General features: G+C 44.7%; 2 protein-coding genes across 8 annotated transcripts in view; one reads left to right on the forward strand and one right to left on the reverse strand.

Annotated features, from left to right (window-relative positions):
- The window catches only part of ABCC5 (ATP binding cassette subfamily C member 5), a 165,823-nt gene that overhangs the window by 92,771 nt on the left and 49,330 nt on the right, over window positions 1-23,722 (reverse strand). The window lies entirely within an intron of this gene.
- Window positions 16,797-22,956, forward strand: LOC102732784 (5-hydroxytryptamine receptor 3C). The gene is given in 10 exon segments (XM_031033390.2): window positions 16,797-16,863; window positions 18,157-18,323; window positions 18,742-18,786; window positions 19,260-19,369; window positions 19,650-19,702; window positions 19,705-19,815; window positions 20,940-21,100; window positions 21,873-22,077; window positions 22,263-22,478; window positions 22,606-22,956. Coding segments are annotated over 10 exon segments (1,365 nt in total). The 3' UTR covers window positions 22,836-22,956.

Raw genomic sequence — 23,722 nt, forward strand, 5'->3', positions numbered from 1 at the left:
GATGCCTGGGTGGCTCAGTCGGTTAAGCGTCTGCCTTCTGCTTGGGTCAGGATCCCAGGGTCCTGTAACAGAGTCCCGCATCGGGATCCTTGCTCATCAGGGAGCCTGCTTCTCCCTCTGCCTGCCGCTCCCCCTGTTTGTTCACACACACTCTCTCTCTCTTTATCTCTCCCTCTCTCTCTGACAAATAAATAAATAAAATCTTTTAAAAAAATTAGCTCCTTGTTAAAAAGAGGGGGAAATGGACAGTAATTATCTAATTTTAACAAAACAATATTATCCACCACATTAAATTAGTGTTGTGTTGATTCTACAGTCTTGTATGTGCATCATTTGTAAATTTATTCTGATTTTATAGTAGTATAAGAGCTGTGAGTATAAGGACTTTATATGTGGTTTTATGAATATACATACTTAAGTGTTATTACAAATAATTCAAGTCAACATCAGGGGCTTAGGAGTTTTGTTTCCCTTAAAGAGGTCTGAACCTTATTCAACTTCGGGAACCACTGAGTGATAGAATAAAACCAAACTTCAGCTAGGTATACAAGGCCTTCCATGATCTGGCCCCACATCATATCACAGTTTCATTTCCTGTTACTTTCCTACTCAAATCTGAGCTCCTCATAACACTGTAATTTCCATGTTTTTACTTTAGCTGTTCTCTCCCACCGGGAACAACCACCTAAATCTCCTCAGCTAAAATAAGCATCATAGCCCATAGACAGGCCTTGGGATTTTAATCGTCCCAGAATGACAACTACTGGTTACTTACTCAACTGTATAAAATGATGCTATATGTCTGACATCTCTCCTGGTAAGATGTACATGGGCGATTCTCCCACGTTATTGAGAAGTATGGATGGGCACCTGTCAGGTCGCAAAGTGGGAAGCAACAGTGTCCCACTAAACCAGAGAAGCCAAACCAAAAGTGCAGCCAAGATGGAGCCTTCTTTCTAAAACAGGCCTTCACAGGCTGGAAGAGTGGTCACTCCCAGTCACGCCCCAAAACTTCTCAAGTGTTCTTTATAAATGTGGGCTTCTGGTGAGAAAAGATAAACCACTTCAGTCTATGTTTGTTATAACCTTTTTGGCATGAATATCTGTTCAGGAAAATTAGAAATCTATGCAGGCTGTATTTATTTTTCACTCAAAGTAATTCATTTATTGAATACCATGAGGAAAAAATATGTACTCTTAAAACACAAATTATATACTGGATTGATTATAAGACCACCAATGAGAAAAACCAACATTGCTTTTCAACTACTAAGACATTACTGTCTGAGCATATTTGAGAAGTAATAATACCAAAACATGTTTGTAAACTCTCATCCTAAAATTAGATCTAGGTGAATGACATGTGGTCTACAGCTGGTAGGTCATTGATCTAAAGGAAAAGAAAAAAAAAAAAAAGATTGTTCCTCAAGCCAGTTTATATGGCTCATGGATTCAGAAACAGCTTGAAATTTAATCTATTTTACTTTCTATTTGCTTGTAGGTTCTTAGAGTTCTAATCAAATTTCAGGTTTTAGAATACTTATCTAAAAAAAAGTACTTATCTGATTTATTTTTTAATTTCTTGGTTTATTTATACATATGATGTTTGCATTCTATATCCCATCTGTAGAATCTTCAAGTTGTTTTTTCTTCTACATTTATTCTACTTACCTAAAGCAGTGTTTCCCCAAAATAATAGATGAAGTGTTAGTCCTGCAAGATATTCTGAGAAAAAGAAATTCCCGAAGTCAACTAAGTCTGGGAAATTGTATAGGTGATATTCAAGTCACATGAACATTTTAGCTAAGTACTCTGAGAAATCCTGAAATAATAAAACCTATTTAGCTTCCTTTAATTCAGTATTTCCCAGAGTTATTTGAACTTGAAGTAACAAAAATAATTTTTTAGAAATGCATTCAACATCCTGTAGAACCAGTGTTCTGCAGAAAATGCTTGGAGAAATGTTGATCTAAAGTCACCTTAACCTTCCCAGAGGTTAAGATTCTCAAATGATGTAGAAGGCTGCTGGAGAGAGTAAGGGATGACCCTTATGGTAACCGAAAGCAGAGCGAGGCTGGGAGGAAAGACTGATGCTCACAGCAACCAGGGTTGCTGCAGTCAACCCAGACATTTTAAGCCCAGAATATTCCATTCAGGCTAAAGCAACCTGAGCAATCTCGAGAGAGCCAGAGTAACAATAACAGCTACTATTATTGCCGTTTTTACTTTTATTTCTGCTTCAATTCAGTAATTACTTAGAATGGGAAAGGTACCACACAAACATTATCTCTAACCACATAAAACCCCAATATGAGAGGTAAGGAAATTTTTGTTACTGCATTCTTCCAGCTCAGTCTGTAAAGTTTCTTCACCGAAGCAATTGTTCTCCCCTCCTCCCCTTGTCTAGATTTTATTTATTTGACACACACAGAGAGAGAGAGAGAGAGAGCACACAAGCAGGGAGAGCAGCAGAGAGAGAGGGAGAAGCAGGCTCTCTGCTGAGCAGAGAGCCCAACGCAGGGCTCGATCCCAGGACCCTGGGATCACAACCTGAGCTGAAGACAGACACTAAACCGAATGAGCCACCCAGGCACCCCTTCAATTGCTCTCCCTTTGTTCTCGAAGCCACTCATTACCCTCTCTGGAGCCTTCCCTAATGCAACTAATTCTAGTATAAAACAAGTTAAACCCCACTGATGACTTTGGTCTACTTAACCATACCACGTCTGGTTTCCACCATGAATCAAATAGTTGTACATGCTAGGGGCGCCTGGGTAGCTCAGTCAGTTGAGTGCCCAACTCTCGATTTTGGCTCAGGTCATGATCTCGGGGTCATGATCTCAGGGTCATGAGATTGAGCCCTGTGTCCAGCTCTGCAGTCAGCACAGAACCTGCTTGAGATTCTCTTTTTCTCCCTCTTCCTCTGCCCCTCCCCCTGCTTGAGCATGCAATCGATCAATCAGTAAATAAAATCTTTAAAAAAAAATAGTTGTACATGCTAAATCTGACGAGACCTGTGATCACCTAGGCATGGCATGGTATTTTGAAATTACTTCCCAAAGCTCTCTTAAAATTATACAAGAGGGCGCCTGGGTGGCTCAGTTGGTTAAGCGACTGCCTTCGGCTCAGGTCATGATCCTGGAGTCCTGGGATCGAGTCCCACATCAGGCTCCCTGCTCAGTGGGGGGTCTGCTTCTCCCTCTGACCCTCTTCCCTCTCTTGCTATCTGTCTCTCATTCTCTCTCTCTCGAATAAATAAATAAAATCTTAAAAAAAAACCTATTAAAATAAATAAATAAATAAATAAAATTATACAAGAAAATCAATCTTAACACTCAAAGGTAAACTCCAATGCCTAAAGAGACCAAGCAGGTAACATAAATAAGGGGAGCTGGTCAGGAATAATCAATAGTTGGTGACAGACTATGTTGATCTAGAGAGAATGTTCCATCCAAAGGGCATGACCATTAACTTTGGCAGATTGTTGTCAAGTAAAAACATGAGACCAGTATTGCTTGATCTTATTTTTTCAAATGAAGCCAGAAATACAGTTTTTGTATGAGATCTCCCAAGTTTTAATATGCTGACCACTAATTTCTTATAAACATTAGCAGGGCCAAAACAACATTAATTTGCAAGCTGTTAGCTCATGTTCTCATAAGTCAACTTCTACTAAACCTCCCCTCTACCCCATTGATCACTCCTTCCAACCAGTAGACCTAAGTTGCTTTTGACACACTCAAAAAATCAAAAGCTTGCCGGTACTGAAGTCATATTTAAAACCTCAGAGTCAGAAGTTGATTATAAAAAGGAGGTCCCCAGCCCCCAGTTTTTTTGAAAGATGGTAGCAAGGTTAAAATAAGTGCATGTGCCCCTCGAAAGCTCTGGCAATTATTATGTGCCTTTTCCATGATGCATTATATGCCAGACTGACTCTAAGTATGAGGAGACCATTAGCACTGCTCTAGTAACCAAATTTTTTTTCTTCCTCCTCTCCAAACTGATTTGTCAGATTACTTTTGGAGATGAGATTCAGACTCAGATAGGGCACAGGGTGGGGTAGTCCTCTGTGACCTTCTCTTGTCACCAGGGGTGCTTGTTAGAGAGGTGGCTAATGCCACCTGATACATGTTTATTCAAAGCTAGGGTTCGAGGTGTGGCTTGTGGTCTTTTAAGATCAGCATCATCACGGGGCACCTGGGTGGCTCAGTCGGTTAAGCGGCTGCCTTCGGCTCAGGTCATGATCCCGGGGTCCTGGGATCGAGCCCCACGTCGGGCTCCCTGCTCGGTGGAGAGTCTGCTTCTCCCTCTCCCTCTGCCTGCCTCTCTGCCTACTTGTGCTCTCTCTCTCTCTCTGTCAAATAAATAAATAAAAAAAAAAAAAAAAAAAAAGATCAGCATCATCACTAAGTCCCCAGAGATCCACATTATCTCAGAGAAGAGCCAAAGAGAAGAAGACGGGAAGAGGTGGGCTCCATGAGAATGGATGCTTCCTCTTCCTCATTCTCTATCTGCTGCTTCAAGGTAAGAAGGGGGACAAGAGCAAAAACAAAGCAAACATATAGCTTCTGAGAAAAAGACAAGCCAGGCTAATTTTGCTATTCCCAGATAGTCAATGCTTGGATGTTCATTTTGGTAAAAATGAAAACTCAGGACACTGGCAGCCTTTGTACCTCTTTGCAAGATCCTTATCTCCCTGTGTTTCTCTTGGTCTCTTCTCTTTCCGCATGTCTTTCTCTTTCCAGGCATATAACCTAACTGCATGTTTCTGAGTATCAACTAATGTTAAAAAGAAGACAATTTCTTCTCAGCTCTCTTGAAGTAAATTAAATGGAACAGAGAAAATGCTAAAGGGAAGAAGGTGATGAGAAGATCTGCCATGAGAAAGGGAAACATTTTCAGTAAAATTTTTTTCAATGTAGATTATTTTTCTCATTCATTATTGAAAATGAACAAGGAGGGTTAATACAAATCAGAGATAGATCTGAATAGACTACCAGAAGATGTTACCACACAATTCTATATCCTGCATCACAAGGTATGACTAGAAAAGGGCTTGGTATAAGATGGATATCAAGGAACTCTCTTTAAGATAGTCTCAGTGGTGAGAACCACTCTGGTTTAGAAGAGAACAATCACAGCACATAGTAGAGACACAGTAAATTCTTATTAACTTGAAAAACTGAGTTCCTTCCTTAAGGTCCCACATACCTCACACTCCTGACCTCATTGCCTTTATCATTAATTATCGTCTATGCTGTGTTAATATAGTGAGGAGGAGAACTGTGATTGTAAAAACTATCACTGACATCACCCAAGTGTATCAAGGACAGAAATGAGCAATGGAAGGACACTAAGTGAAGGTGAAAAGGTTTGTGGTGAAATTCAGGACACTGAAAAGTGGTGGTCAGGGCTGAGTTTGCCTACATGTTTGGACAAGTTTTGCATGGGGACAGAAACAATGGAATTGAGGATGAACCCTGACTCAGCTCACCTCATCAACTTCCACCATTTGCCTATGAGCGCAGGCCACATTCCCTGGTTCAGGTAGGAGGAGCTCACATGCTTCTCCCATGGCCCCTGTTTTCTCTTTGTGCAGAAACACCAGCCAGTCCCCAGTCCTGGCACTCTTCTCACAGGGTCTCTGCTCTCTGCAGGAAGAGGAGACACATTCACCATCAACTGCTCAGGCTTTGACCAGTACGGGGTGGATCCTGCTGCCTTCCCAGGAGTGTTTGACAGAAAGGCCTTCTGTCCAGTCGTCAACTACAGCATCCCCACTCATGTCAACATCTCCTTCACAATGTCTGCCATTGTGGAAGTGGTAAGTCCTGACTCAACACCGTAATGGGCTAAGCAGGGGTAAGCAGTGGGTTCCCTGCTTGAATTTTGTAAAATGAAAATCTCATTCTTTGGGGTGGGAAGACATGACAAGGAATGCTTCATGAAGTGACATCGTGGCAGGTAAAATCTGTCCCTTTATGGACTACTCCATAAGAAACATAATCCCAATGGACTTTCATACTTTTTATTTTCACTTATATTTTCCTTGTACCCTGGATTCTTTGACTTATATTTTTCAGTGGTTTATGATTAAAAATCACCAATTGCCACATAGAACAGCCTTGAAAATGAGTAGGAGTTGGGTGGTGGCATTGGTCTTGACTTCATGGCGTCAATGATCCCACATGAAAATTGTTTTTTCAGGATGCTCAGCTTCAACTGATGACATCTTTCCTGTGGCTAAACGTGGTATGATAGACTGTTTCCCCTTTACTATGGTACTTCCCTTTTTCCACTCCTGGGCACAGATTACAATGGATAAAGCTGAGAATACTCACGAATTAGACAAATTGAAACAGAGCCAGACTAACAAATAAAAACACAAAACTTCCTGATTATCCTTCCAGTTTTGGAGTGCAGAGATGGGGCACAGGGAGAAGGTAGCATAAACCAAGGTCATGGAAGATAATACTTAAGTGGCTGCATCCCAGGGACTCCAAAGCTAAGGTCAAGGTCTCCCTTGAGAGCATTGAGGGAGAAGTAGAAGAAAGACTTTGTTAATGACGTAGTGATAGCTGTCACCAGAGAGGGGGTAAAAGAATGAGGAATTGAGAGGAAAAAGAAATGTAGGGATGCCTGCATGGCTCAGTTGGTTAAGCAGCTGCCTTTGGCCCTGGTCATGATCCCAGGGTCCTGGGATCAAGTCCCACATCGGGCTCCTTGCTCAGCAGGGAGCCTGCTTCTCCCTCTCTCTCCCTTTGCTTGTGCTCTCTCTGTCAAATAAATAAAATCTTTAAAAAAAAAAGAAAGAAAGAAATGTAAAGTGCAGGAGACAGAGTGTAACTAAAACTAGTTCCTACATCATTTGTCCCACACCATGGTTTCCTATAGATCTGGTACAATCCATTCATCAGGTGGAACCCAGAGGAATGTGGGGGCATCAGGAAGATCAGCATAGCAGCTGAGAATCTTTGGCTTCCAGATATCTTCATTGAAGAGTTGTGAGTATCAGGGCTGAAAAAAGCAAGAAGGAAACCCTATTTCCAAGGAAGGGAATGATATAACCAATAGGGGGCACATGAAGACTCAGTTTAGAAGGAGCAATGTCTGAATTGAACTTATAAAACCCCCAGAACATAGCTATAGGTGGAAGGGGGAAGTCAAATGAGTGGGATTGGAGCACAGGAATGGTGTGACCTGAGAAATAAAGACCCACATTATCCACCTTCCCATCCCTCTCACATACAGCATGGATGTGGATCAGACAGCTACAGGTCTCATGGCTTATGTCAACAGTGAAGGTCTCATCAAATATGATAAGCCAGTGAAGGTGGTCAGCATCTGTAACCTGGACATCTTCTATTTCCCCTTTGATGAACAGAACTGCACGCTCACCTTCAGCTCATTCATCTACACAGGTGAGTGAGGCTCTTTATAGTAGCCTATTGAGAGGCAGAGAAGGGGTGTTTTTTTAAGACCTTTTTTAAAAAAGATATTTTATTTATTTATTTGAGAGAGAGAAAGAGAATGAGAGAGAGCACGAGCAGGGTGAGGGGCACAGGGAGAAGCAGACTGCCTGCTGAGCAGGGAGCTTGATTCAGGGCTGGATCCCAGGATCCTGAGATCATGACCTGAGCTGAAGGCAAACACTTAACCAACTGGGCCACCCAGGCACCCCCAGAGAAAGGGTTTTGAGAAAGAAGAGGCCAGGAAGCTGGGAATAGTGAGGAGGATTTCACTGAAAGGGGTGTGGAAACTAAGTGGTAAGGAATTCAACAGTCTGGGAAAGGGGGTTGGGAGTATTTGGGAGGCTGAGTTCTGGGTCTCCTTTGCAGTGGAGAATGTGGTCCTGGGCATGGAGAAGAAAGTGCAGGAGATTTTGAACACATCAAAGAGCCTCATTCGGAGCAAGGGGGAATGGGTACTTTTGGGTATCCACCAGAGAATGATGAAGATGACTGTGGGCACCAACCAGTATGACCAAATCATTTTCTTTTTTTTTTTTTTAAGATTTTATTTATTTATTTATTTGAGAGAGAGAATGAGAGACAGCACGAGAGGGAAGAGGGTCAGAGAGAGAAGCAGACCCCCCGCTGAGCGAGGAGCCCGATGCGGGACTCGATCCCGGGACTCCAGGATCATGACCTGAGCCGAAGGCAGTCGCTTAACCAACTGAGCCACCCAGGCGCCCCCCCAAATCATTTTCTATGTGAGCTGGAGGGTCGTGGTTGTGATTGTGGTTGTGATGCATAGTTTATGTCCCCTACCAGAATGTAAGCCCTCCCACTAGAAAGTAAGCTCCATAAGGGTGGAGATTTTTATCACTTTTTTCACTGATAAATCTTCACTACCTGCCGGCAGAGAGAGGGAATCGTGCCCCATTCAAGATGACCCTTCCACTGGGTTACAGTATCTGGAATGCAGTAAATATTGATTAAATAAATCCTCCCAGAGGGGGGAAAACAAAAGCTCCCACGGGAGTGACTCATAGTGAAAGTGAGCTTCCCAACCCCCATGACTATCAGAACTCTTCAGAAGGCAAGAATTTTTATGTTTATTTTTAAAAAGAAATGGTGGAAAAGTTATGAGACACTGTCTATGGGATATTATGCTTCCAAATCCTGGTGACCCCTAAATTATCTGCCGCTGTCTTGCTTTCCCTCCCGCTGGTCTTGAATGGCCACCAGCAAAGTCACTAGAGATTAGAGCTTGATGAGGAAAGCAAGCAGTAATACAAGGATAAAATGCACATGATACCTAAGAATTTGGTCCCACAGTCCTGCCAAGAGCCCTACATAGATAGGGCTAAAAATGGAAGTGGAGAAAGTTGACACCTTGGAACAGCAAGGAATGAGATACATGTCAGTGGTAAGCAGCATGGCAGAATCCAACCCTGGAAAGGCAGACTGTGGTGATTAAGATGACTTTGTTGGAAAGAGGGGACAGTGAAAGGGACTTGAGGTAACATTTCCTTCCTAGACAGTTTGGTCTGGGACATATCTCAACTCTTGGTCTTAACCGGCTCAGCAGCCCCCCAGCCTATTCCTCACTAGCTCCCCTCTCTCCTCCCCCCAGGTGGCCATCAGGCGTCGGCCCAGACTCTGTGTCATAAACCTCCTGGTGCCCAGTGGTTTTCTGGTTGCCATCGACGCCCTCAGCTTCTACCTGCCGGCCGAAAGCGGGAATCGTGCCCCATTCAAGATGACCCTTCTGCTGGGCTACAATGTCTTCCTGCTTATATGAATGACTTTCTCCTTGCGACTGGCACCCCCCTCATCAGTATGGCCCCTCCCTCCATCAGGAGAATAAAAGTAAGTTGGAGGGGTGGGGTGGGGACATGGACCAATGGAACCAGGTCAGAGTGAAAAGAAATCCTAGAAAGGGCCCTCTGGGAAAGGAGGAAACACAAAGTCCTGGGAGGTACCTCTGGCCCTCACGCAGACCCATCTTCCCTCTAGGTGTCTACTTTGCCCTGTGTCTGTCCCTGATGGTGGTCAGCCTGCTAGAGACCATCTTCATCACCTACCTGCTGCACCTGGCCACCACCCAGCCCCCACCCATGCCTCGGTGGCTCCACCCTCTGCTCCTCTACTGGGCCAGCCCAAGGAAATGCTACCCCACTGCACCCCAGAAGGGAAATAAGGGCCAGGGCCCCACCCCCACCCATCTGCCTGGTGAGGGTTCAGCACTGTGTACATTTCCTCTTCCCACACAGTCATTTCTCTGCTCCTGTCTCCTTCCCTGGCCCCCTCCCTCCCCAGGGGCACTTCACGGCCCATGGCTGAGTCTCTGTCTCTGTAGGTGTGAAGGAGCCCGTGGAGTTGGTGGGAAAGGTGTCAGGTCCCAGACAGGCAGAGTTAAATGGGAGCCCTGAGTCAACAAGGGCCCAGCAGGAAGAAGAGACTCAGAGGCAGTGCTTGGTCGACCTGTGGGTGAAGTTCAGCCACATGATGGACACCCTGCTCTTCCGCCTCTACCTGCTCTTCATGGCCACCTCCATGGTCACCGTCATCATCCTCTGGAACACCTAGGCAAATGCCCACTGCAAGCTCCAGTCTGGAACTTCTCTTGCCTCTAGAAACCAGTCAAGCTCCCATGTGTGTCCAAATCCCAGCCTCACAGCCCTGGCAACCAATCTGTTTTCGACTCAGTCCTTCCATGCAGTGTCAGACCAGACCTGGATGATTGCCTATGCCTCCCAGAGTTAGGGCCTTGCTCCTGTATGCCATCAGCCCCCTTCATTCCTCCCTTATGTGCTGCCTGCCTGGCTCCTCAGGATTCAAGTTCCTGGAATACTTTCTTGATTGACTCACCCCCAATAAACCTTTGCAGAAAGCACTGGCTCTTCCCTACATTATATTACAGTATCAGAAATCTTGGATTGAGAGTCTTCTTGGAGAAGCTACTCATTACCACAGTAAAAGGGATTTTTTAAGTCTATTAGACAACTTGTGAAAGCAGGGAGAGGGGAGTGAAGGGTTCAAAACCTATTACAAGGAATTATAATCAAACAGGGATTAATCTCCTAAATCTAGTTATCCTGGATTTAAGCTTTAGAAATTAATAATGTGCCAGAATCAGGCATCTCTTACTTAAAGAATGAAGCATTTTGTCACAGCCTGACATATGACTCATTCATCCTTAAGCATTTAGATGTTAACATAATCCCGAATTACCATTAACTGTGTTGCAATCAAAGTGGATGTGGATGTGCCCTTAATCTTTTGAAGGAAAGAACACAAGGCCAAGGAAAGCACATTTGAAAATGGCATCTGCTTTACTTGGGAATAACACAAATGCCCCCATATGAACTGGAAAATTCCCCTTCCTAGCACTTGCCTTATGGTTTTGCAAGTGTTTGTCTTTTGGCCCATCTCTCCCACTAGCTGTCTGGGGGATGGAGAGGCTCCACGGTGTCGCTGTACATGGGAGCTGTGACATGATTTGCTGGACACCCCAGGTTCAGAAAAGCACAGATATGAGAGCAAATTAATTACAACACACACAAAATCTTTTCTTTTTAGCAACCATTTCTTTTCCTTTCTTTCGTTATTCTACTACTTTCTATCTCCAGCCTAAGAGATTAACGGTAGTGTTTACTAAACAACATTTCCTGTGTTCCTCCTCTCTGCTGCTCTTCCTCAAACTTCTTTGGCTCCCTCCGTAGGGAGCTGTAGATGTCCAAAGGGTGGCAAGGCTATCAATGTTCACGAGAAGGGTTGCTGTTGGTGGTGTGGGCCCAAGGTCCCACCCCAGTGTTTGCTGCAGGAGCATCTGCCCCGCAGAGCCCAAGCTAGTCGGGGCAGATGTCCCCAGCTGGATGTTGAGTCACCAGGACCAGCTATTACTTGTTCTTTCCTTGCAGTCCCCTACCGCTGGGACTCTGGCAGGAGTCCATAGGAAGCTGGGAGTATTGAGGCAGAAGCACCCTGCTAAACTCTAAATCACTCCTTGCACTCAGGCCCATGGTCTTCCAACTCAACTTGTGTTCCTTAATTCTCCTTTTCTTTGATCTGCATTTTTTTTTTTCCAGGAATGTCTTTGGCTTCTCAGTTTGTAAGGCCCTGTCAAGCACCCCCTCACCACCACCAGCGTTCCAGGCATGTCCAAAAACTAGTGTATACACAATCTGGGCTCAAATCAGGAGCCCCTGACATTCACCTAAATAAATCAGCATATCTGTTATTATTTCCTCAAGTCCTCTACTCACAGCTTTCTACAAAGTGGGCGTTTAAAAAGGACACAATATAGTAATAATAATAACCAACATTTATTAAGTTAGGAATATGTGTCAGGCAGTCTCCCTAAGGGTCTTAGATAAATAACCACATTTAATCCTACAGTAACCCTATGAAGTAGGAACTATAGATCCACAAACCCTTGGAGCCAAATGTGTTTTGGAATTTGGAATTTTTCAGATTTTAAAAAGGAAATAATCATGCATGTACTGAATGGGGTATGGGGCAATGCCCTATAATCAAACACATTAACATTTCTGCAGTGAAATCTATGAATATTCACAGTAGGGAGCAGAAATGAAATTGGGGTAGTCTCGCATTAGTTCAGGTCAGGTTTTGCCACCAAATAATTTGTGAAAAATCATTTGGTTTTCAAAGCTCTTTAGGTTTTAGTGCTGTGGGTTTGTATTATTGCCCCCATTTTATATATTCAGACACAGGAGATGAAATAAATGAAGGCAATGAAGCACTGAGGTGAAGTGACAGCCACGCAGCTATCTCCCAGGTGCCCCAGCTAGAAAGTGACTGAGCCGTGGTTAGCTACTGGACTCTGAACCTCCACCTCACTGCCCTCTAAACTGAGGACGAGAACTGGACAGGGTCTCTAAGAGTCCCGTGCTGAGATGTCAGTTCCATTAGCTGATGCCTTAGGAGAATTAAGACAGAAAGAGCAAGGCCTTGCTCAGGGTCCTAAAGACAAACTTCCTTTCAAATTTCCTTTTATTCCCTCCCTCAGTCTTCCCCACTCCTCCCCTCTCCCCTCCACCCCCATCATAAGTCATAACAGCCAAGTTCACTACTTGCTTTCTGTAGGGTATATTTCCCCAGTTCTCATCTGGGAAATCCACCTTTCCTTTGTACTCTCTATGGGTTTCATTTTTTACTGCTCATACATATTCTATGGCCAGATACTTTTGGATCTTCTACTCCTTTGCCCTATCCCAAGATGGTCATCTCACCTGGAAACTCATTCTTGACTTTGCTAAGAAGCTCATTGACCCAGCTTTTTTTTTGCGGGGGGTCCTGAAATTATTTAAGATCAATTTGTGGGATTCTCGTTTTCCCACCCATCTTCATGGTACATATTTTTCTGCTTATTTTCTTCACATTTTTTCTGACACATAGCTTTATGTTTTATTCGAAGAGGGGATATGTAATGTGTCTTTTTTGACACATGAATTAAGAAACTAGATCTCCTCTCAGTGACAGAAGGCATAATATAATTATAGTGATTTTATCTTCTCCACAAGCAAAATCTGAGCACACGATCTTAACACACAAATGAGAATTGTGTGGAACCTTGCAACCATAACTCTCCCAGAAAATTTACAGATATAGTTGCTGCCTTTCTGTTCCATCTATAACAGTCAGAAATAAAAGTGTCCAATAAGCACACTTGGGTGCCAATGATTCTCCTCTTATTATGGGGCAAACCTCTGAAAGGCTTTGCAAGGTAATTTAGAAAAATTTAGGAAAATCTTCAGAAAAATCTGCCAACAGGCAACTGGTCCTGCCTGGGCTAGCTTGCATATGATGGCTTGTCTCCCCAGGATAGCCCTTCACCTTGTCCATTCATCTGCAGTGCTACCTGTGGTTCTCACTTCCTTTCTCTAAACTATTGTAGGCAGTATTTCTCCATGTTTTCCACATTTTCTTTCAGCTCCATATTAACCTGACATTAATATGTATTATCTCATTTCCATCTTTGTTCTCCTTCGGGTCCACTCTAGGATGTGAAGTCACAGATTTCATTTCAAGCCCATCCTTTCCCTCCTCCAATTTCTTTCTTTTTTTTAAGATTTTATTTTGTTTGTTTGTCAGAGAGAGAGAGCGTGCACACAAGCAGGGGGAGCGGCAGGCAGAGGGAGAAGGAGAAGCAGACTCTCCGCTGACCAAAGAGCCTGACGCGGTACTCGATCCCAGGACCCTGAGATCATGACCTGAGCTGAAGGCAGACAATTAACCAACTGAGGGCGTCCCTCCCTCCTCCAATTTCTGACCCCTCCCTTCAATAACCTCTCCTTTTTGATCATTCATTAGCACTGGTTCTTCTAAATGGCAAGGTGGCGGGAATAGTATAACAGGGAGACTTTGGAATCTGACAATCTTGGGTTCTAATCTGACTGCATTACTTGTTGGGTAAAAACTTGTACAAATGGATTCACCCCACGAGCCTAAATTTCATTTGTGAAGTGGAGCTAAAAAAGCAGGTTAAATTATTTTTAAAATATGAATTAAAAAATCATTTACAAGCTTACAGAAACTAGAAAGCCAAATGTGATGCACCAGAGAGCATCTATTTATCATGCAGACTGAGACTTAGTATGCAAAATCGACTTTTAGGTGGGAGGCCACAGACACAAAGAATTACTGGCTTTCTAGTTCAGCCCCCTCATTTTTTAGGCGAGAAAAATGAAGTGATAAGTGTGGGGTTGTCATACTTCAAGAAAGCCTGGGATCAGAGCCTGGGCCTGTCAGAGTGGCAGTTCAGATGAGTACTTGTCCGTGGCACTCTTTTTCCAGGTGTGTTTCAGAGTCCCAAGACCTTCCTCCTCTCCTGCTCCAGATGCCAAAGCCAACCTGACCCCAGCTAGTGACCCACTCTGTAGTTTGGATGTTCTAGCTGCCTTTGTACTCCTAGATCCTTAGCCCTGGCCAATGGCCTGTGTGTGTGACTGCCATCCATCAGGGCTGCCAAACAATGGCCCTCATTTCCCCTTTCTACCATTTCATTCTGCCCTTGCCAGGTTACAGCTATATTCCCAAACCTGACCCACCAGGGACCCAGATGAGTAGTGGGACCATGCAGTGTGATCCCGCTCGGAATAAGCTAAGGAGAAAGTGATTGGTGTCTGTGACTTACAAAACTACAGCTCCTGTCCTCACTGTTTACCTTTGAATCCAAGCATTGTCTAGGCTTAGGGATTTTGCTGGTGGGAAACTAGGGGCCTAATAATCCAGTCCAAAAGACTTCCCAGCTATGGAGTGATAAAAAGAGCAAGGAAACAACAATGGAATCAGACCTCGGTTTGAATCTGGATTCTACCTATTTCTACCTGTGTAGGACATGGAGCAAGATTTTTTTTACCTTCTTTACCTCAGTTTTCTTCCTCTGTAAAATGGGAGTAATACCACTGACCTCTCCAAGTAGTTGGGAGGATAAGAATACTGCAAGTAAAGTGCCTACCACAGTGAAGCTCACATGGCACAAACTCAATTAATGGTAGCTCTGGTTAGGCCTCTATTGGAAACTTAGACGGGGGGCAGTCAGAAATAAAAGGCTGGGCCCTGGCTCTAGGCCTCTGTATCTCACCTACTGTACCAACCCCCTTCTCTACCAAATGGCACCCAAGATGGAGGCCCACACCTTAGCCACACCACGGGAATAGCAAGCAACTTCTCTGATGCGGCCTCAGGACCCCAGTGAGGTGCCCTACCACCTTCCCTACATCTGCCCAAGGTACCTGTGTGTCTCTCCCCATCCACAGTGAACTGATGGCCAGATACTGAACTAACATTTATTGACTGCTAACTACTATATGCCACCCACTGGGTGGGGACGGTGGGGCGGGGGCGGCGCGAGCGATGGGTAGAACAAGACGTGCCTCTTGCTTTCCATGAGGTTACTGAGCAGGAGAGGAGATGCCTTACTGCTTTATTCCTCCTGCCTCCATCATATGCATTTCCCGGCAGCTAAATCTACTTTTGAGTCCAACCTATAGACTTCGGTCCAGTTTTTTAGCCAACCTTGATAAAGGCAAGATACCCATCAATGGTCTTCAGCTGCCTTTCATCAGGGCTTGAAGTTAACCCCCTGTTCCTAGACCTAAGGTCTGGTAGCCAGCCTACCCGTGGAACTCAAGTGTACTAGGAAATCCTTCACTCTTAGCCAATCCAGGAGTCCAGTGCCCCACAGGTGTATCCCTGGATATAGACACAGTAGTACTTTGGTCCTACCTGGCATGATGACCATATAGACACAGTCGTACTTTGGTCCTACATGGCATGATGGCCCAATCCTCTAGCCAAGTTTCCAAAACAGGGAAGAAATGCCTTACAGAGCTGCTGGGGCTGAGGCACTGTAGATATTTCAAACCTTACACAGAAAATATGTCTCTCCTGTGCTTTCCTACTTTGGGCCCCTCAGTCATTCCTGCCTTCCTCAGCTCTTTCTATTTAGGGCTGTCATAATCTTCCATTCTGAACAAAGTTTCTTTTGTATTCTAGGTCTGATCCTTCCCCCTTTCTGCAAGAGAAAAATTTCTAAGTCTTTCTGGAAATGTAACTAAGATACTTAATAGAACAATGCTCCAATTCACTCATTTGGTCCAATTGTGTTTTCTATAGAGATGTCACATAAGATGTAATATTGATACGTGCCATTAAGATTGATGTTATCTGAGATTACTAGTTTATGATAATGTATAACACTACTGACAACACAAAGACATTAAAAACGGTTCTGCTACCTTAATTTTATGACTTCTATTATCATGTAGTAAAGTAAAAAATGTATAGAAAATTTGGTTTAGGGAAAATGAATCAGAAAGGCAGAGGGATTGAAAGGAGGAAATCTTGTTAGGGGCTGTTGAAGAAATATTGACAATAGATGATGAAGGCAGGAATCAAGCTTTATAATTTGGCATTTGCAATTATCCTTAATGAATACATAACCAAATTATTAAATATTGTCACCTTTCCAAATCTGCAGATACCCTAGTCTTAGAAGAACTTGATTCTTACTTCCCTAGCCCTCATCCTCTCATTAAGGCAAGTTATTTTGTTATTGATCTCAGCACCTTGCTGCCAAACAGGTGCTTCTCCCTTAGTGTTGGCCCAACTCCCATCCCTGCCTGGAGCCCGGAAGGCATACCAGCATGGGGGCAAAACAGGACACTCCGCTGTGCCCTCTCTGGCCACAGCCTCTCACCAGGGAGTGGTCACCTGTCATGAGCACTATTCAAAACCAGAAACCAAGGTGTGGTCTGAGCTCCTTTAAGCTCAAGAGTCTAGGGGCTCCTGGTGTGTCCCCAGAGAAGAGTCCAGAAGAGGAGGATGGAAGGGGGGTGGCCTGTGGAGGGGGGAGTCCTCCTCTACCTCACTGTCAGCCTTCTGCTTCCAGGTAAGATGGGGCAAGAACAGGGAAGACCAGAATGTGGTTCTCAAGGATATCTGGGAACTTCCTTGCAGCACTTGGAGAACATTCAGAATTAACATGTTAAGTATTTCTTCCCTAATATCTGTGTCTTGATTGTGTGTGTGTGTGTGTGTGGCAGATAGAAAGACATTCCACTGATCAGTACACAGAGCCTTCTCTATTCCTGTCCATACAGGAATCTGCCAAACTGTCCCACTTCACTACCTCTCCAATTCTACCTTTTCTTTCACTTCCGGTGTCCCTCCCACCACACCCTCATCCCACTCTCCCTGTCTTCTTCCCTTAATATGGTATCTGTGAGAAGAGTTGCCACGGATTTTAAATGTGCCATGAAGGAGTAAATGTAAAATACTGAGGGAGATTAGGAATCAATTTGAGGTAGGAGTAGATACTTTGCTTACATGAGGGAATATTTGTTCCTAGTTTGGGTATATACCTTAAATATGATGGAAAGAGATGGAGTTGTAGAGGAGCAAGCAGAGCAAAAGATCACACAAAACTGGAAATGGGGAAAGATTCTGCCCAGGTACTACCAAGATGGCTCCCTGGTCATAGCCAAGAGACAACCTCTGCTCAGGTCTTACTATATGATTGGCATATAGTATAACCTCAGTGATATCACCTAATTATCCCAATGCTGGAAATAAATCCCAAGATATCTGAAGTCACTAAGTCTGAGAAGGGCAAAATAAATGCATAGCACCAAGGTACACACCAATTCAGAATACCTACTACATGTTACCCATATCTACCTAGAAAGTACAATTGTTAACTTCCCTTATTTTCTTGATAAATCAGTTCTTATCTTCAGTAAATATAAGTCCCTGAGAATGAGGAAGAGAAATACACTATAGCAGATTTCTAAGTGACTCGGATGACAAGCTTTAAGGCAGTGCTGAGAGGGGCTCCTAGGTAGACCCAAGAAGCCTGTGATGGGTACACTTGAGGACTTGTTGAAGTGGCTGCCATTGTACCAAGGCCAAGTTTACATACAGATTTGGGTAGGTTTTGCATGAGGACAAAACAGTAGGAATGAGAATAGAGCCCTGGTCTAGCTCACCAGATCAACTCCCACCATTTGCCTACCAGATCAGCCTATCCTCTCTGGCCTGGAAGGAAGGGCTTCGGCCTTGGGGAATCTTGGCCCAGGAAGGAGGGCTCACTGCTCCTCCCAGTATGCCACCTGTTTTCTGTCTGCAGAGAGGTTTCAGCCCTGGCCATAGAGGCCTTCTCTCACAGGGTCTCTGCTCACCACAGGAAGAGGAGACACATTCACCATCAATTGCTCAGGCTTTGACCGGAACGGGGTGGATCCTGCTGCCTTCCAAGCAGTGTTTGACAGAAAGGCCTTCCGTCCAGTCGTCAACTACAGCATCCCCACTCACGTCAACATCTCCTTCACCCTGTCTGCCATCCTGGAAGTGGTGAGACCTGGTCCCCACTTTCCATTTTTCTAATAGGGAACGAGGATCCTCTGCCCTGTCAACACAACACTGTACTGGTCCAGTGGTGAACAACAGGTCCTCTAAATGGATTCTGCACAAATTAGAGGATTTTCCTATGGGATAGGGAGACATAAAGAAGAATGCTGCAGTGGTATTTTTTCAGGAAGGATTCCTTCTTGAGTGCTGCCCTTTCTGGAATGTTCCAGGAAGAAGTGTCTCTATGTCAGTTAAAACCTGAATTGTCCCTAGATACAAAGGGAGACAAGTAAGGAAAAGACAGTTGAGCACCTAGAACTATGCCTGGCCGAATAAATTAGTAAATATTGGTAAGAATATGAGGTGGGCATGGGCAAAGTCTTTTTGTACTAATAATCCTGGATGGGAATTTCTTTACCAGAATGCACAACTCCAGCTTCTGATATCACTTCTGTGGGTCAATTTGGTAAGGCAGATTCAACTATCCCCTTCCCACTTTCATTTGTAAGTATAAATTTGAGGAGTAACTTAGGGGTTTCCTAGTCCCAACCTCCACTAAATCTATAATCTTTCTGGGACCAAATCACTCCATCTTGAAATGGACTGGCCTTGGGCACACACATCTCCCTGGGCAGCTTACAAAGGGGGAAATGGTGATCCAAGAAAATGGCCAAATGGTTTGCAGGCCAATATATTGGTGTGCTCCTGGGACCAAAGGGTTTTAGGCTATACTTAAGGTCTGCCTGGAAAAAAGGCCATTACAGGGTACTTTACCAATAACACTTGGTGAGATAAAGAAGGGGGAGACAGGCTGGGGTCATTAGGGACATGAGTCGGGGAAAGAAGATCAGAGTTCAAAGAAGAATGGGAAGGGCAGGAGAAGCTGACTGAATAAACTCTAGCATTGCTCATCTCTGTTTCCCACTGCCCTGGCTACAGATGTGGGACAATCCTTTCATCCGTTGGAACCCAGAAGAGTGTGTCAGCCTCAAAATACTCACTGTCTCGGCTGAAAACCTGTGGCTCCCAGACATCTTCATTTTGGAATCGTGCGTATTGGGGTGGGGGGTAGTTGGGGAAAGCCAGCACGAAGCCCATCTGCAAAGAGCAGCCTTGGGTCAGTGCAGGGCACAGGAACATCAGAAGGTTCAGACTGGGGCTCAGCCTCAATTAATTGACTGCCACAAAACACAGGTGTACAAGAGACAAGATAGAGTGACAGTAGAGAAAGAGTCAAAAGGGGAGCACAGTAGGGGAAGATGTGGAAAGGGAGGGGAAAAAAAGTTAATGAAGGCACCCCAGCACCCACTCCCTCCCTCTCATGAGCAGCATGGATGTGGATCAAGCGCCTCCAGGTCTCACTGCCTTCGTTAACAGTGAAGGTTGAAGTACGACAGGCCAGTGCGCGTGACCAGCATCTGTAACCTGGACATCTTCTACTTTCCTTTTGACCAACAGAACTGCACACTCACCTTCAGTTCCTTCCTCTATACAGGTGAGCAAGACATGTTTTGCTAGTTATTCAAGATTCGGGGAAGATATTAAAAAAAGAGAGAGAGAGAGAGAACTACAGGAGCACCTGGCTGGCTAAGTTTGAAGTGCATGTGACTCTTGATCTCCAGGTTGTGAGTTCAAGCCCCACGGTGGGTGTAGTGATTACTAAAATAAATAAACAAACAAACGAACGAACAAACTTAAAAAAAAAAGGAACTACTGCTTGAGATCTTGGATGGCCCTTGTGCCAAATGAGGCCCATCTGACCCTGGGCTGCTATAGGGCTCCTGCTCTACAATTTTTAGTTGAAAACTTTTTTTTTTATTAACATATAATGTATTATTTGTTTCAGGGGTACAGGTCTGTGATTCATGAGTCTTACAAAATTCACAGCACTCACCATAGCACATACCCTCCCCAATGTCCATCACCCAGCACCCCCGTCCCTCTCACCCCCCACCATTCCAGCAACCCTCAGTTTGTTTCCTGAGATTAAGAGTCTCTTATGGTTTGTCTCCCCCTCTGGTTTTGTCTTGTTTCATTTTTCCCTCCCTTCCCCTATGATCCTCTCTCTTGTTTCTCAAAATCCTCATATCAGTGAGATCATATGATACTTGTCTTTCTCTGATTGACTTATTTCGCTTTAGTTGAAAACTTTTAATTTTGATAGCTAACACACTTAAACCAGTAAACACTGAATGCCACCAGGTGTCATGTGGTAGATTTGGGTATATTAATCATTATAATGGACATGCATGTAGTTATGAAAAGGTTGAGCTGTTCAAGTTTGATTCCACTAAAACAACATCATACAACTAGGGAATGGAGAAGGAAAATAGGAATCATTGCTAAAGTTCTTGACTCACATTTGAGTCATATCCAATGTTCCCATAACCACTTTGACTCATTCCTGTTTTCAACCAAAAAAAAAAAAAAATCAATGCTACAGCCTGTACACACATGAATTGTGGTCCTGTAACCCACTTTTGAGAAAACCTGGATGCCTTGCCTTAAAGGAACAGAAAGGAAAATTTGCTGAAGAAGCTCAGCGGGGGAGGAATTTAATTTGGGGGCAGGAAGCTTGGAAGCACTTCTGGACTGAGCTGCCCTTGGCCTTCCTTATAGTGGACAGCATGCTACTGGGCATGGACAAGGAAGTGTGGGAGATAACAGACACATCTTGTAACCTCATCCAGACCCAGGGAGAGTGGGAGCTCCTGGGCATCAACAAGGCCACCCCAAAGATGTTGGTGAGCAGCAACCTATATGACCAGATTATGTTCTATGTAAGTCCAAGAGTCCCCTGTTCGACTTCTGATCCCAGTTCCTCTATGATTTTCCTCTTGATCTAAGGCACTTTGGGATGTAAAAAGAATTTCCAGGGGGCTAAGCACTGCTCCCCACTCCACCCTCTATCCTAACTGCCCTGAAGAAGGATCACCAGGGCTTCCCCCTTCCCCCACCCTTTCCCACTTCTCCACCCTACAGAAAGGAGGAGCTGCTGGGCTCTTACAAGCTCTACTGTTCAGAATGGAGCAGCCATCTCTGTGATGGTCCAAAGGGCCCTACTTGCCCCTAAAAGTCTATAATTGCTGTGTTCCCAGCAGGTTGGCCATATGAAAATTAGACAACAAAGCAGGGCACTTCTGTAGAGGATACAATTAAATGCATGTGTTACCTAAAGCAATCATCCTACAGCCAGCCAAACAGTACACCAGCAAGGATTACAGTCAAATACACAGGAGCCCTCTGGGCGCCTGGGTGGCTCAGCTGCTTAAACGTCTGCCTTCGGCTCAGGTCATGATCCCAGGGTCCTGGGATCGAGCCCCACATTGGGCTCCCTGCTCAGTGGGGAGCCTGCTTCTCCCTCTGCCTCTCTCTCTGCTGCTCCCCTGCTTGTGAACTCTCTCTCTCTGTGTCAAATAAATAAAATCTTTAATATATATATTATATTATATATATTATATTATATATATATATATATATATATATATATATGTATATATATCCTGACATCAGGATATTTGCCACATTCTCCACAATCTCTCCTCCCCCCAGGTGGCCATCAGGCACAGGCCCAGCCTCTACGTCATAAACCTCCTGGTGCCCAGCGGCTTTCTGGTTGCCATTGACGCCCTCAGCTTCTAACTGCCAGCAGAAAGCAAGAATCGTGCCCCATTCAAGATGATCCTTCTGCTGGGCTACAACGTCTTCCTACTCATGATGAATGACTTACTCCCAGCCAGTGGCAACCCCCTCATCAGTATGGCCCCTCTCACTTTCCAGGGAAGCAAAGGCAGGAGGGCGTAGGGAGGAGAACCAGGAACTGGCTGTCTCTCCACTTAAGGAGGGAAGGGGTTCCCAGGAAAGACTGGATTTGGAGAAAGTCTTAAGAAAAGTGTAGAGATGAATCTGCCCTGGTTTACTTATAATTTGTTTTGCCCTCAGGTGTCTACTTTGCCCTGTGTCTGTCCCTGATGGTGGTCAGCCTGCTAGAGACCATCTTCATCACCTACCTGCTGCACCTGGCCACCACCCAGCCCCCACCCATGCCTCGGTGGCTTCATTCTCTTCTCCTCTGCTGCACCAGCCCAATGAAATGCTGCCCCACTGCACCCCAGAAGAGAAATAAAGGCCTGGGCCTCCCCCCAGCCCACCTGCCTGGTAAGGGTTCAGCACTGCGTACATTTCCTCTTCCCACACAGTCATTTCTCTGCTCCTATCTCCTTCCCTGGCCCCCTCCCTCCCCAGGGGCACTTCACGGCCCATGGCTGAGTCTCTGTCTCTGTAGGTGTGAAGGAGCCCGTGGAGTTGGTGGGAAAGGTGTCAAGTCCCAGACAGGCAGAGTCAAATGGGTGTCCTGGGTCAACAAGGGCCCAGCAGGAAGAAGAGACTCAGAGGCAGTGCTTGGTCGACCTGTGGGTGAAGTTCAGCCACATGATGGACACCCTGCTCTTCTGCCTCTACCTGCTCTTCATGGCCACCTCCGTGGTCACCGTCATCATCCTCTGGAACACCTAGGCAGACATCCACATTCACTTCTCTCGGCAAACCACAGTGGGAGTTTCTTGGTGTTAGAGCCAGTCATACCTGGGCCCCTTTTCTGATCTTAGCTACTTACCCCCAGTGACTACCATGTCCCCATCTATACCCCTCGAATTCTAACCCTATGGAACAGGTTCAGAATTGCCCCCAAACAATGTCCTGATTTCTCATATGCTATGGTTCTCGTTCCAACACACTTTCCTTAGCCACACCTAACTTCTGACTCTGTTATCAATGGAGGTCAGGGTCAGCAGAGTCTCTCCTTGATTGATTGTCCCAAAATACAACTTTTCAGGCAGCACTGGCTCCTCAATACATTTCGGATAGGTCCACAAACACTGGAGCAGAGAGTCCTCTGCAGACACTTTTGATAGTTCACTCTAAACAAGTGTAATCTGATTTGATTTGACGTCTTTCAGACACTTTCACGGTTTTAAAAAAAATGAAAAGGTCAAGTCTCATTTGTAAGAAATCACTATAAAATATTTATAATTGCAAAATGTTTCTTTCATCAACTACTTTCATTTCACTTGCCTTTACCACTCTCATTCCTGAAATTGTTCTTTGAAATAAATGATATATTGTATCTTCCCCCCCTTCCTCTGAATTCACAAAATCAAACAGGGAGGGCCTTTTGAATAAATGCTTGGGGCATTTGGGTGGCTCAGTCAGTTAAGCGTCTCTTGATTTCCGCTCAGATCATGATCTCAGGGTTGTGAGATCAAGCCCTGCTTGGGGCTCCACGCTCAACAGAGTCTGCTTGAGATTCTCTCTCTCCCTCTGCCTCTGCCCCTCTCCCCCACTTGCGCTCGCTCTCTCAAAATAAATAAATAAAATCTGATGTACATGCTTGGAGGAGGTCC

Source organism: Leptonychotes weddellii, chromosome 1 (assembly GCF_054177405.1).
Source record: "Leptonychotes weddellii isolate Sample4059 chromosome 1, ASM5417740v2, whole genome shotgun sequence".
Lineage (NCBI taxonomy): Eukaryota > Metazoa > Chordata > Mammalia > Carnivora > Phocidae > Leptonychotes > Leptonychotes weddellii.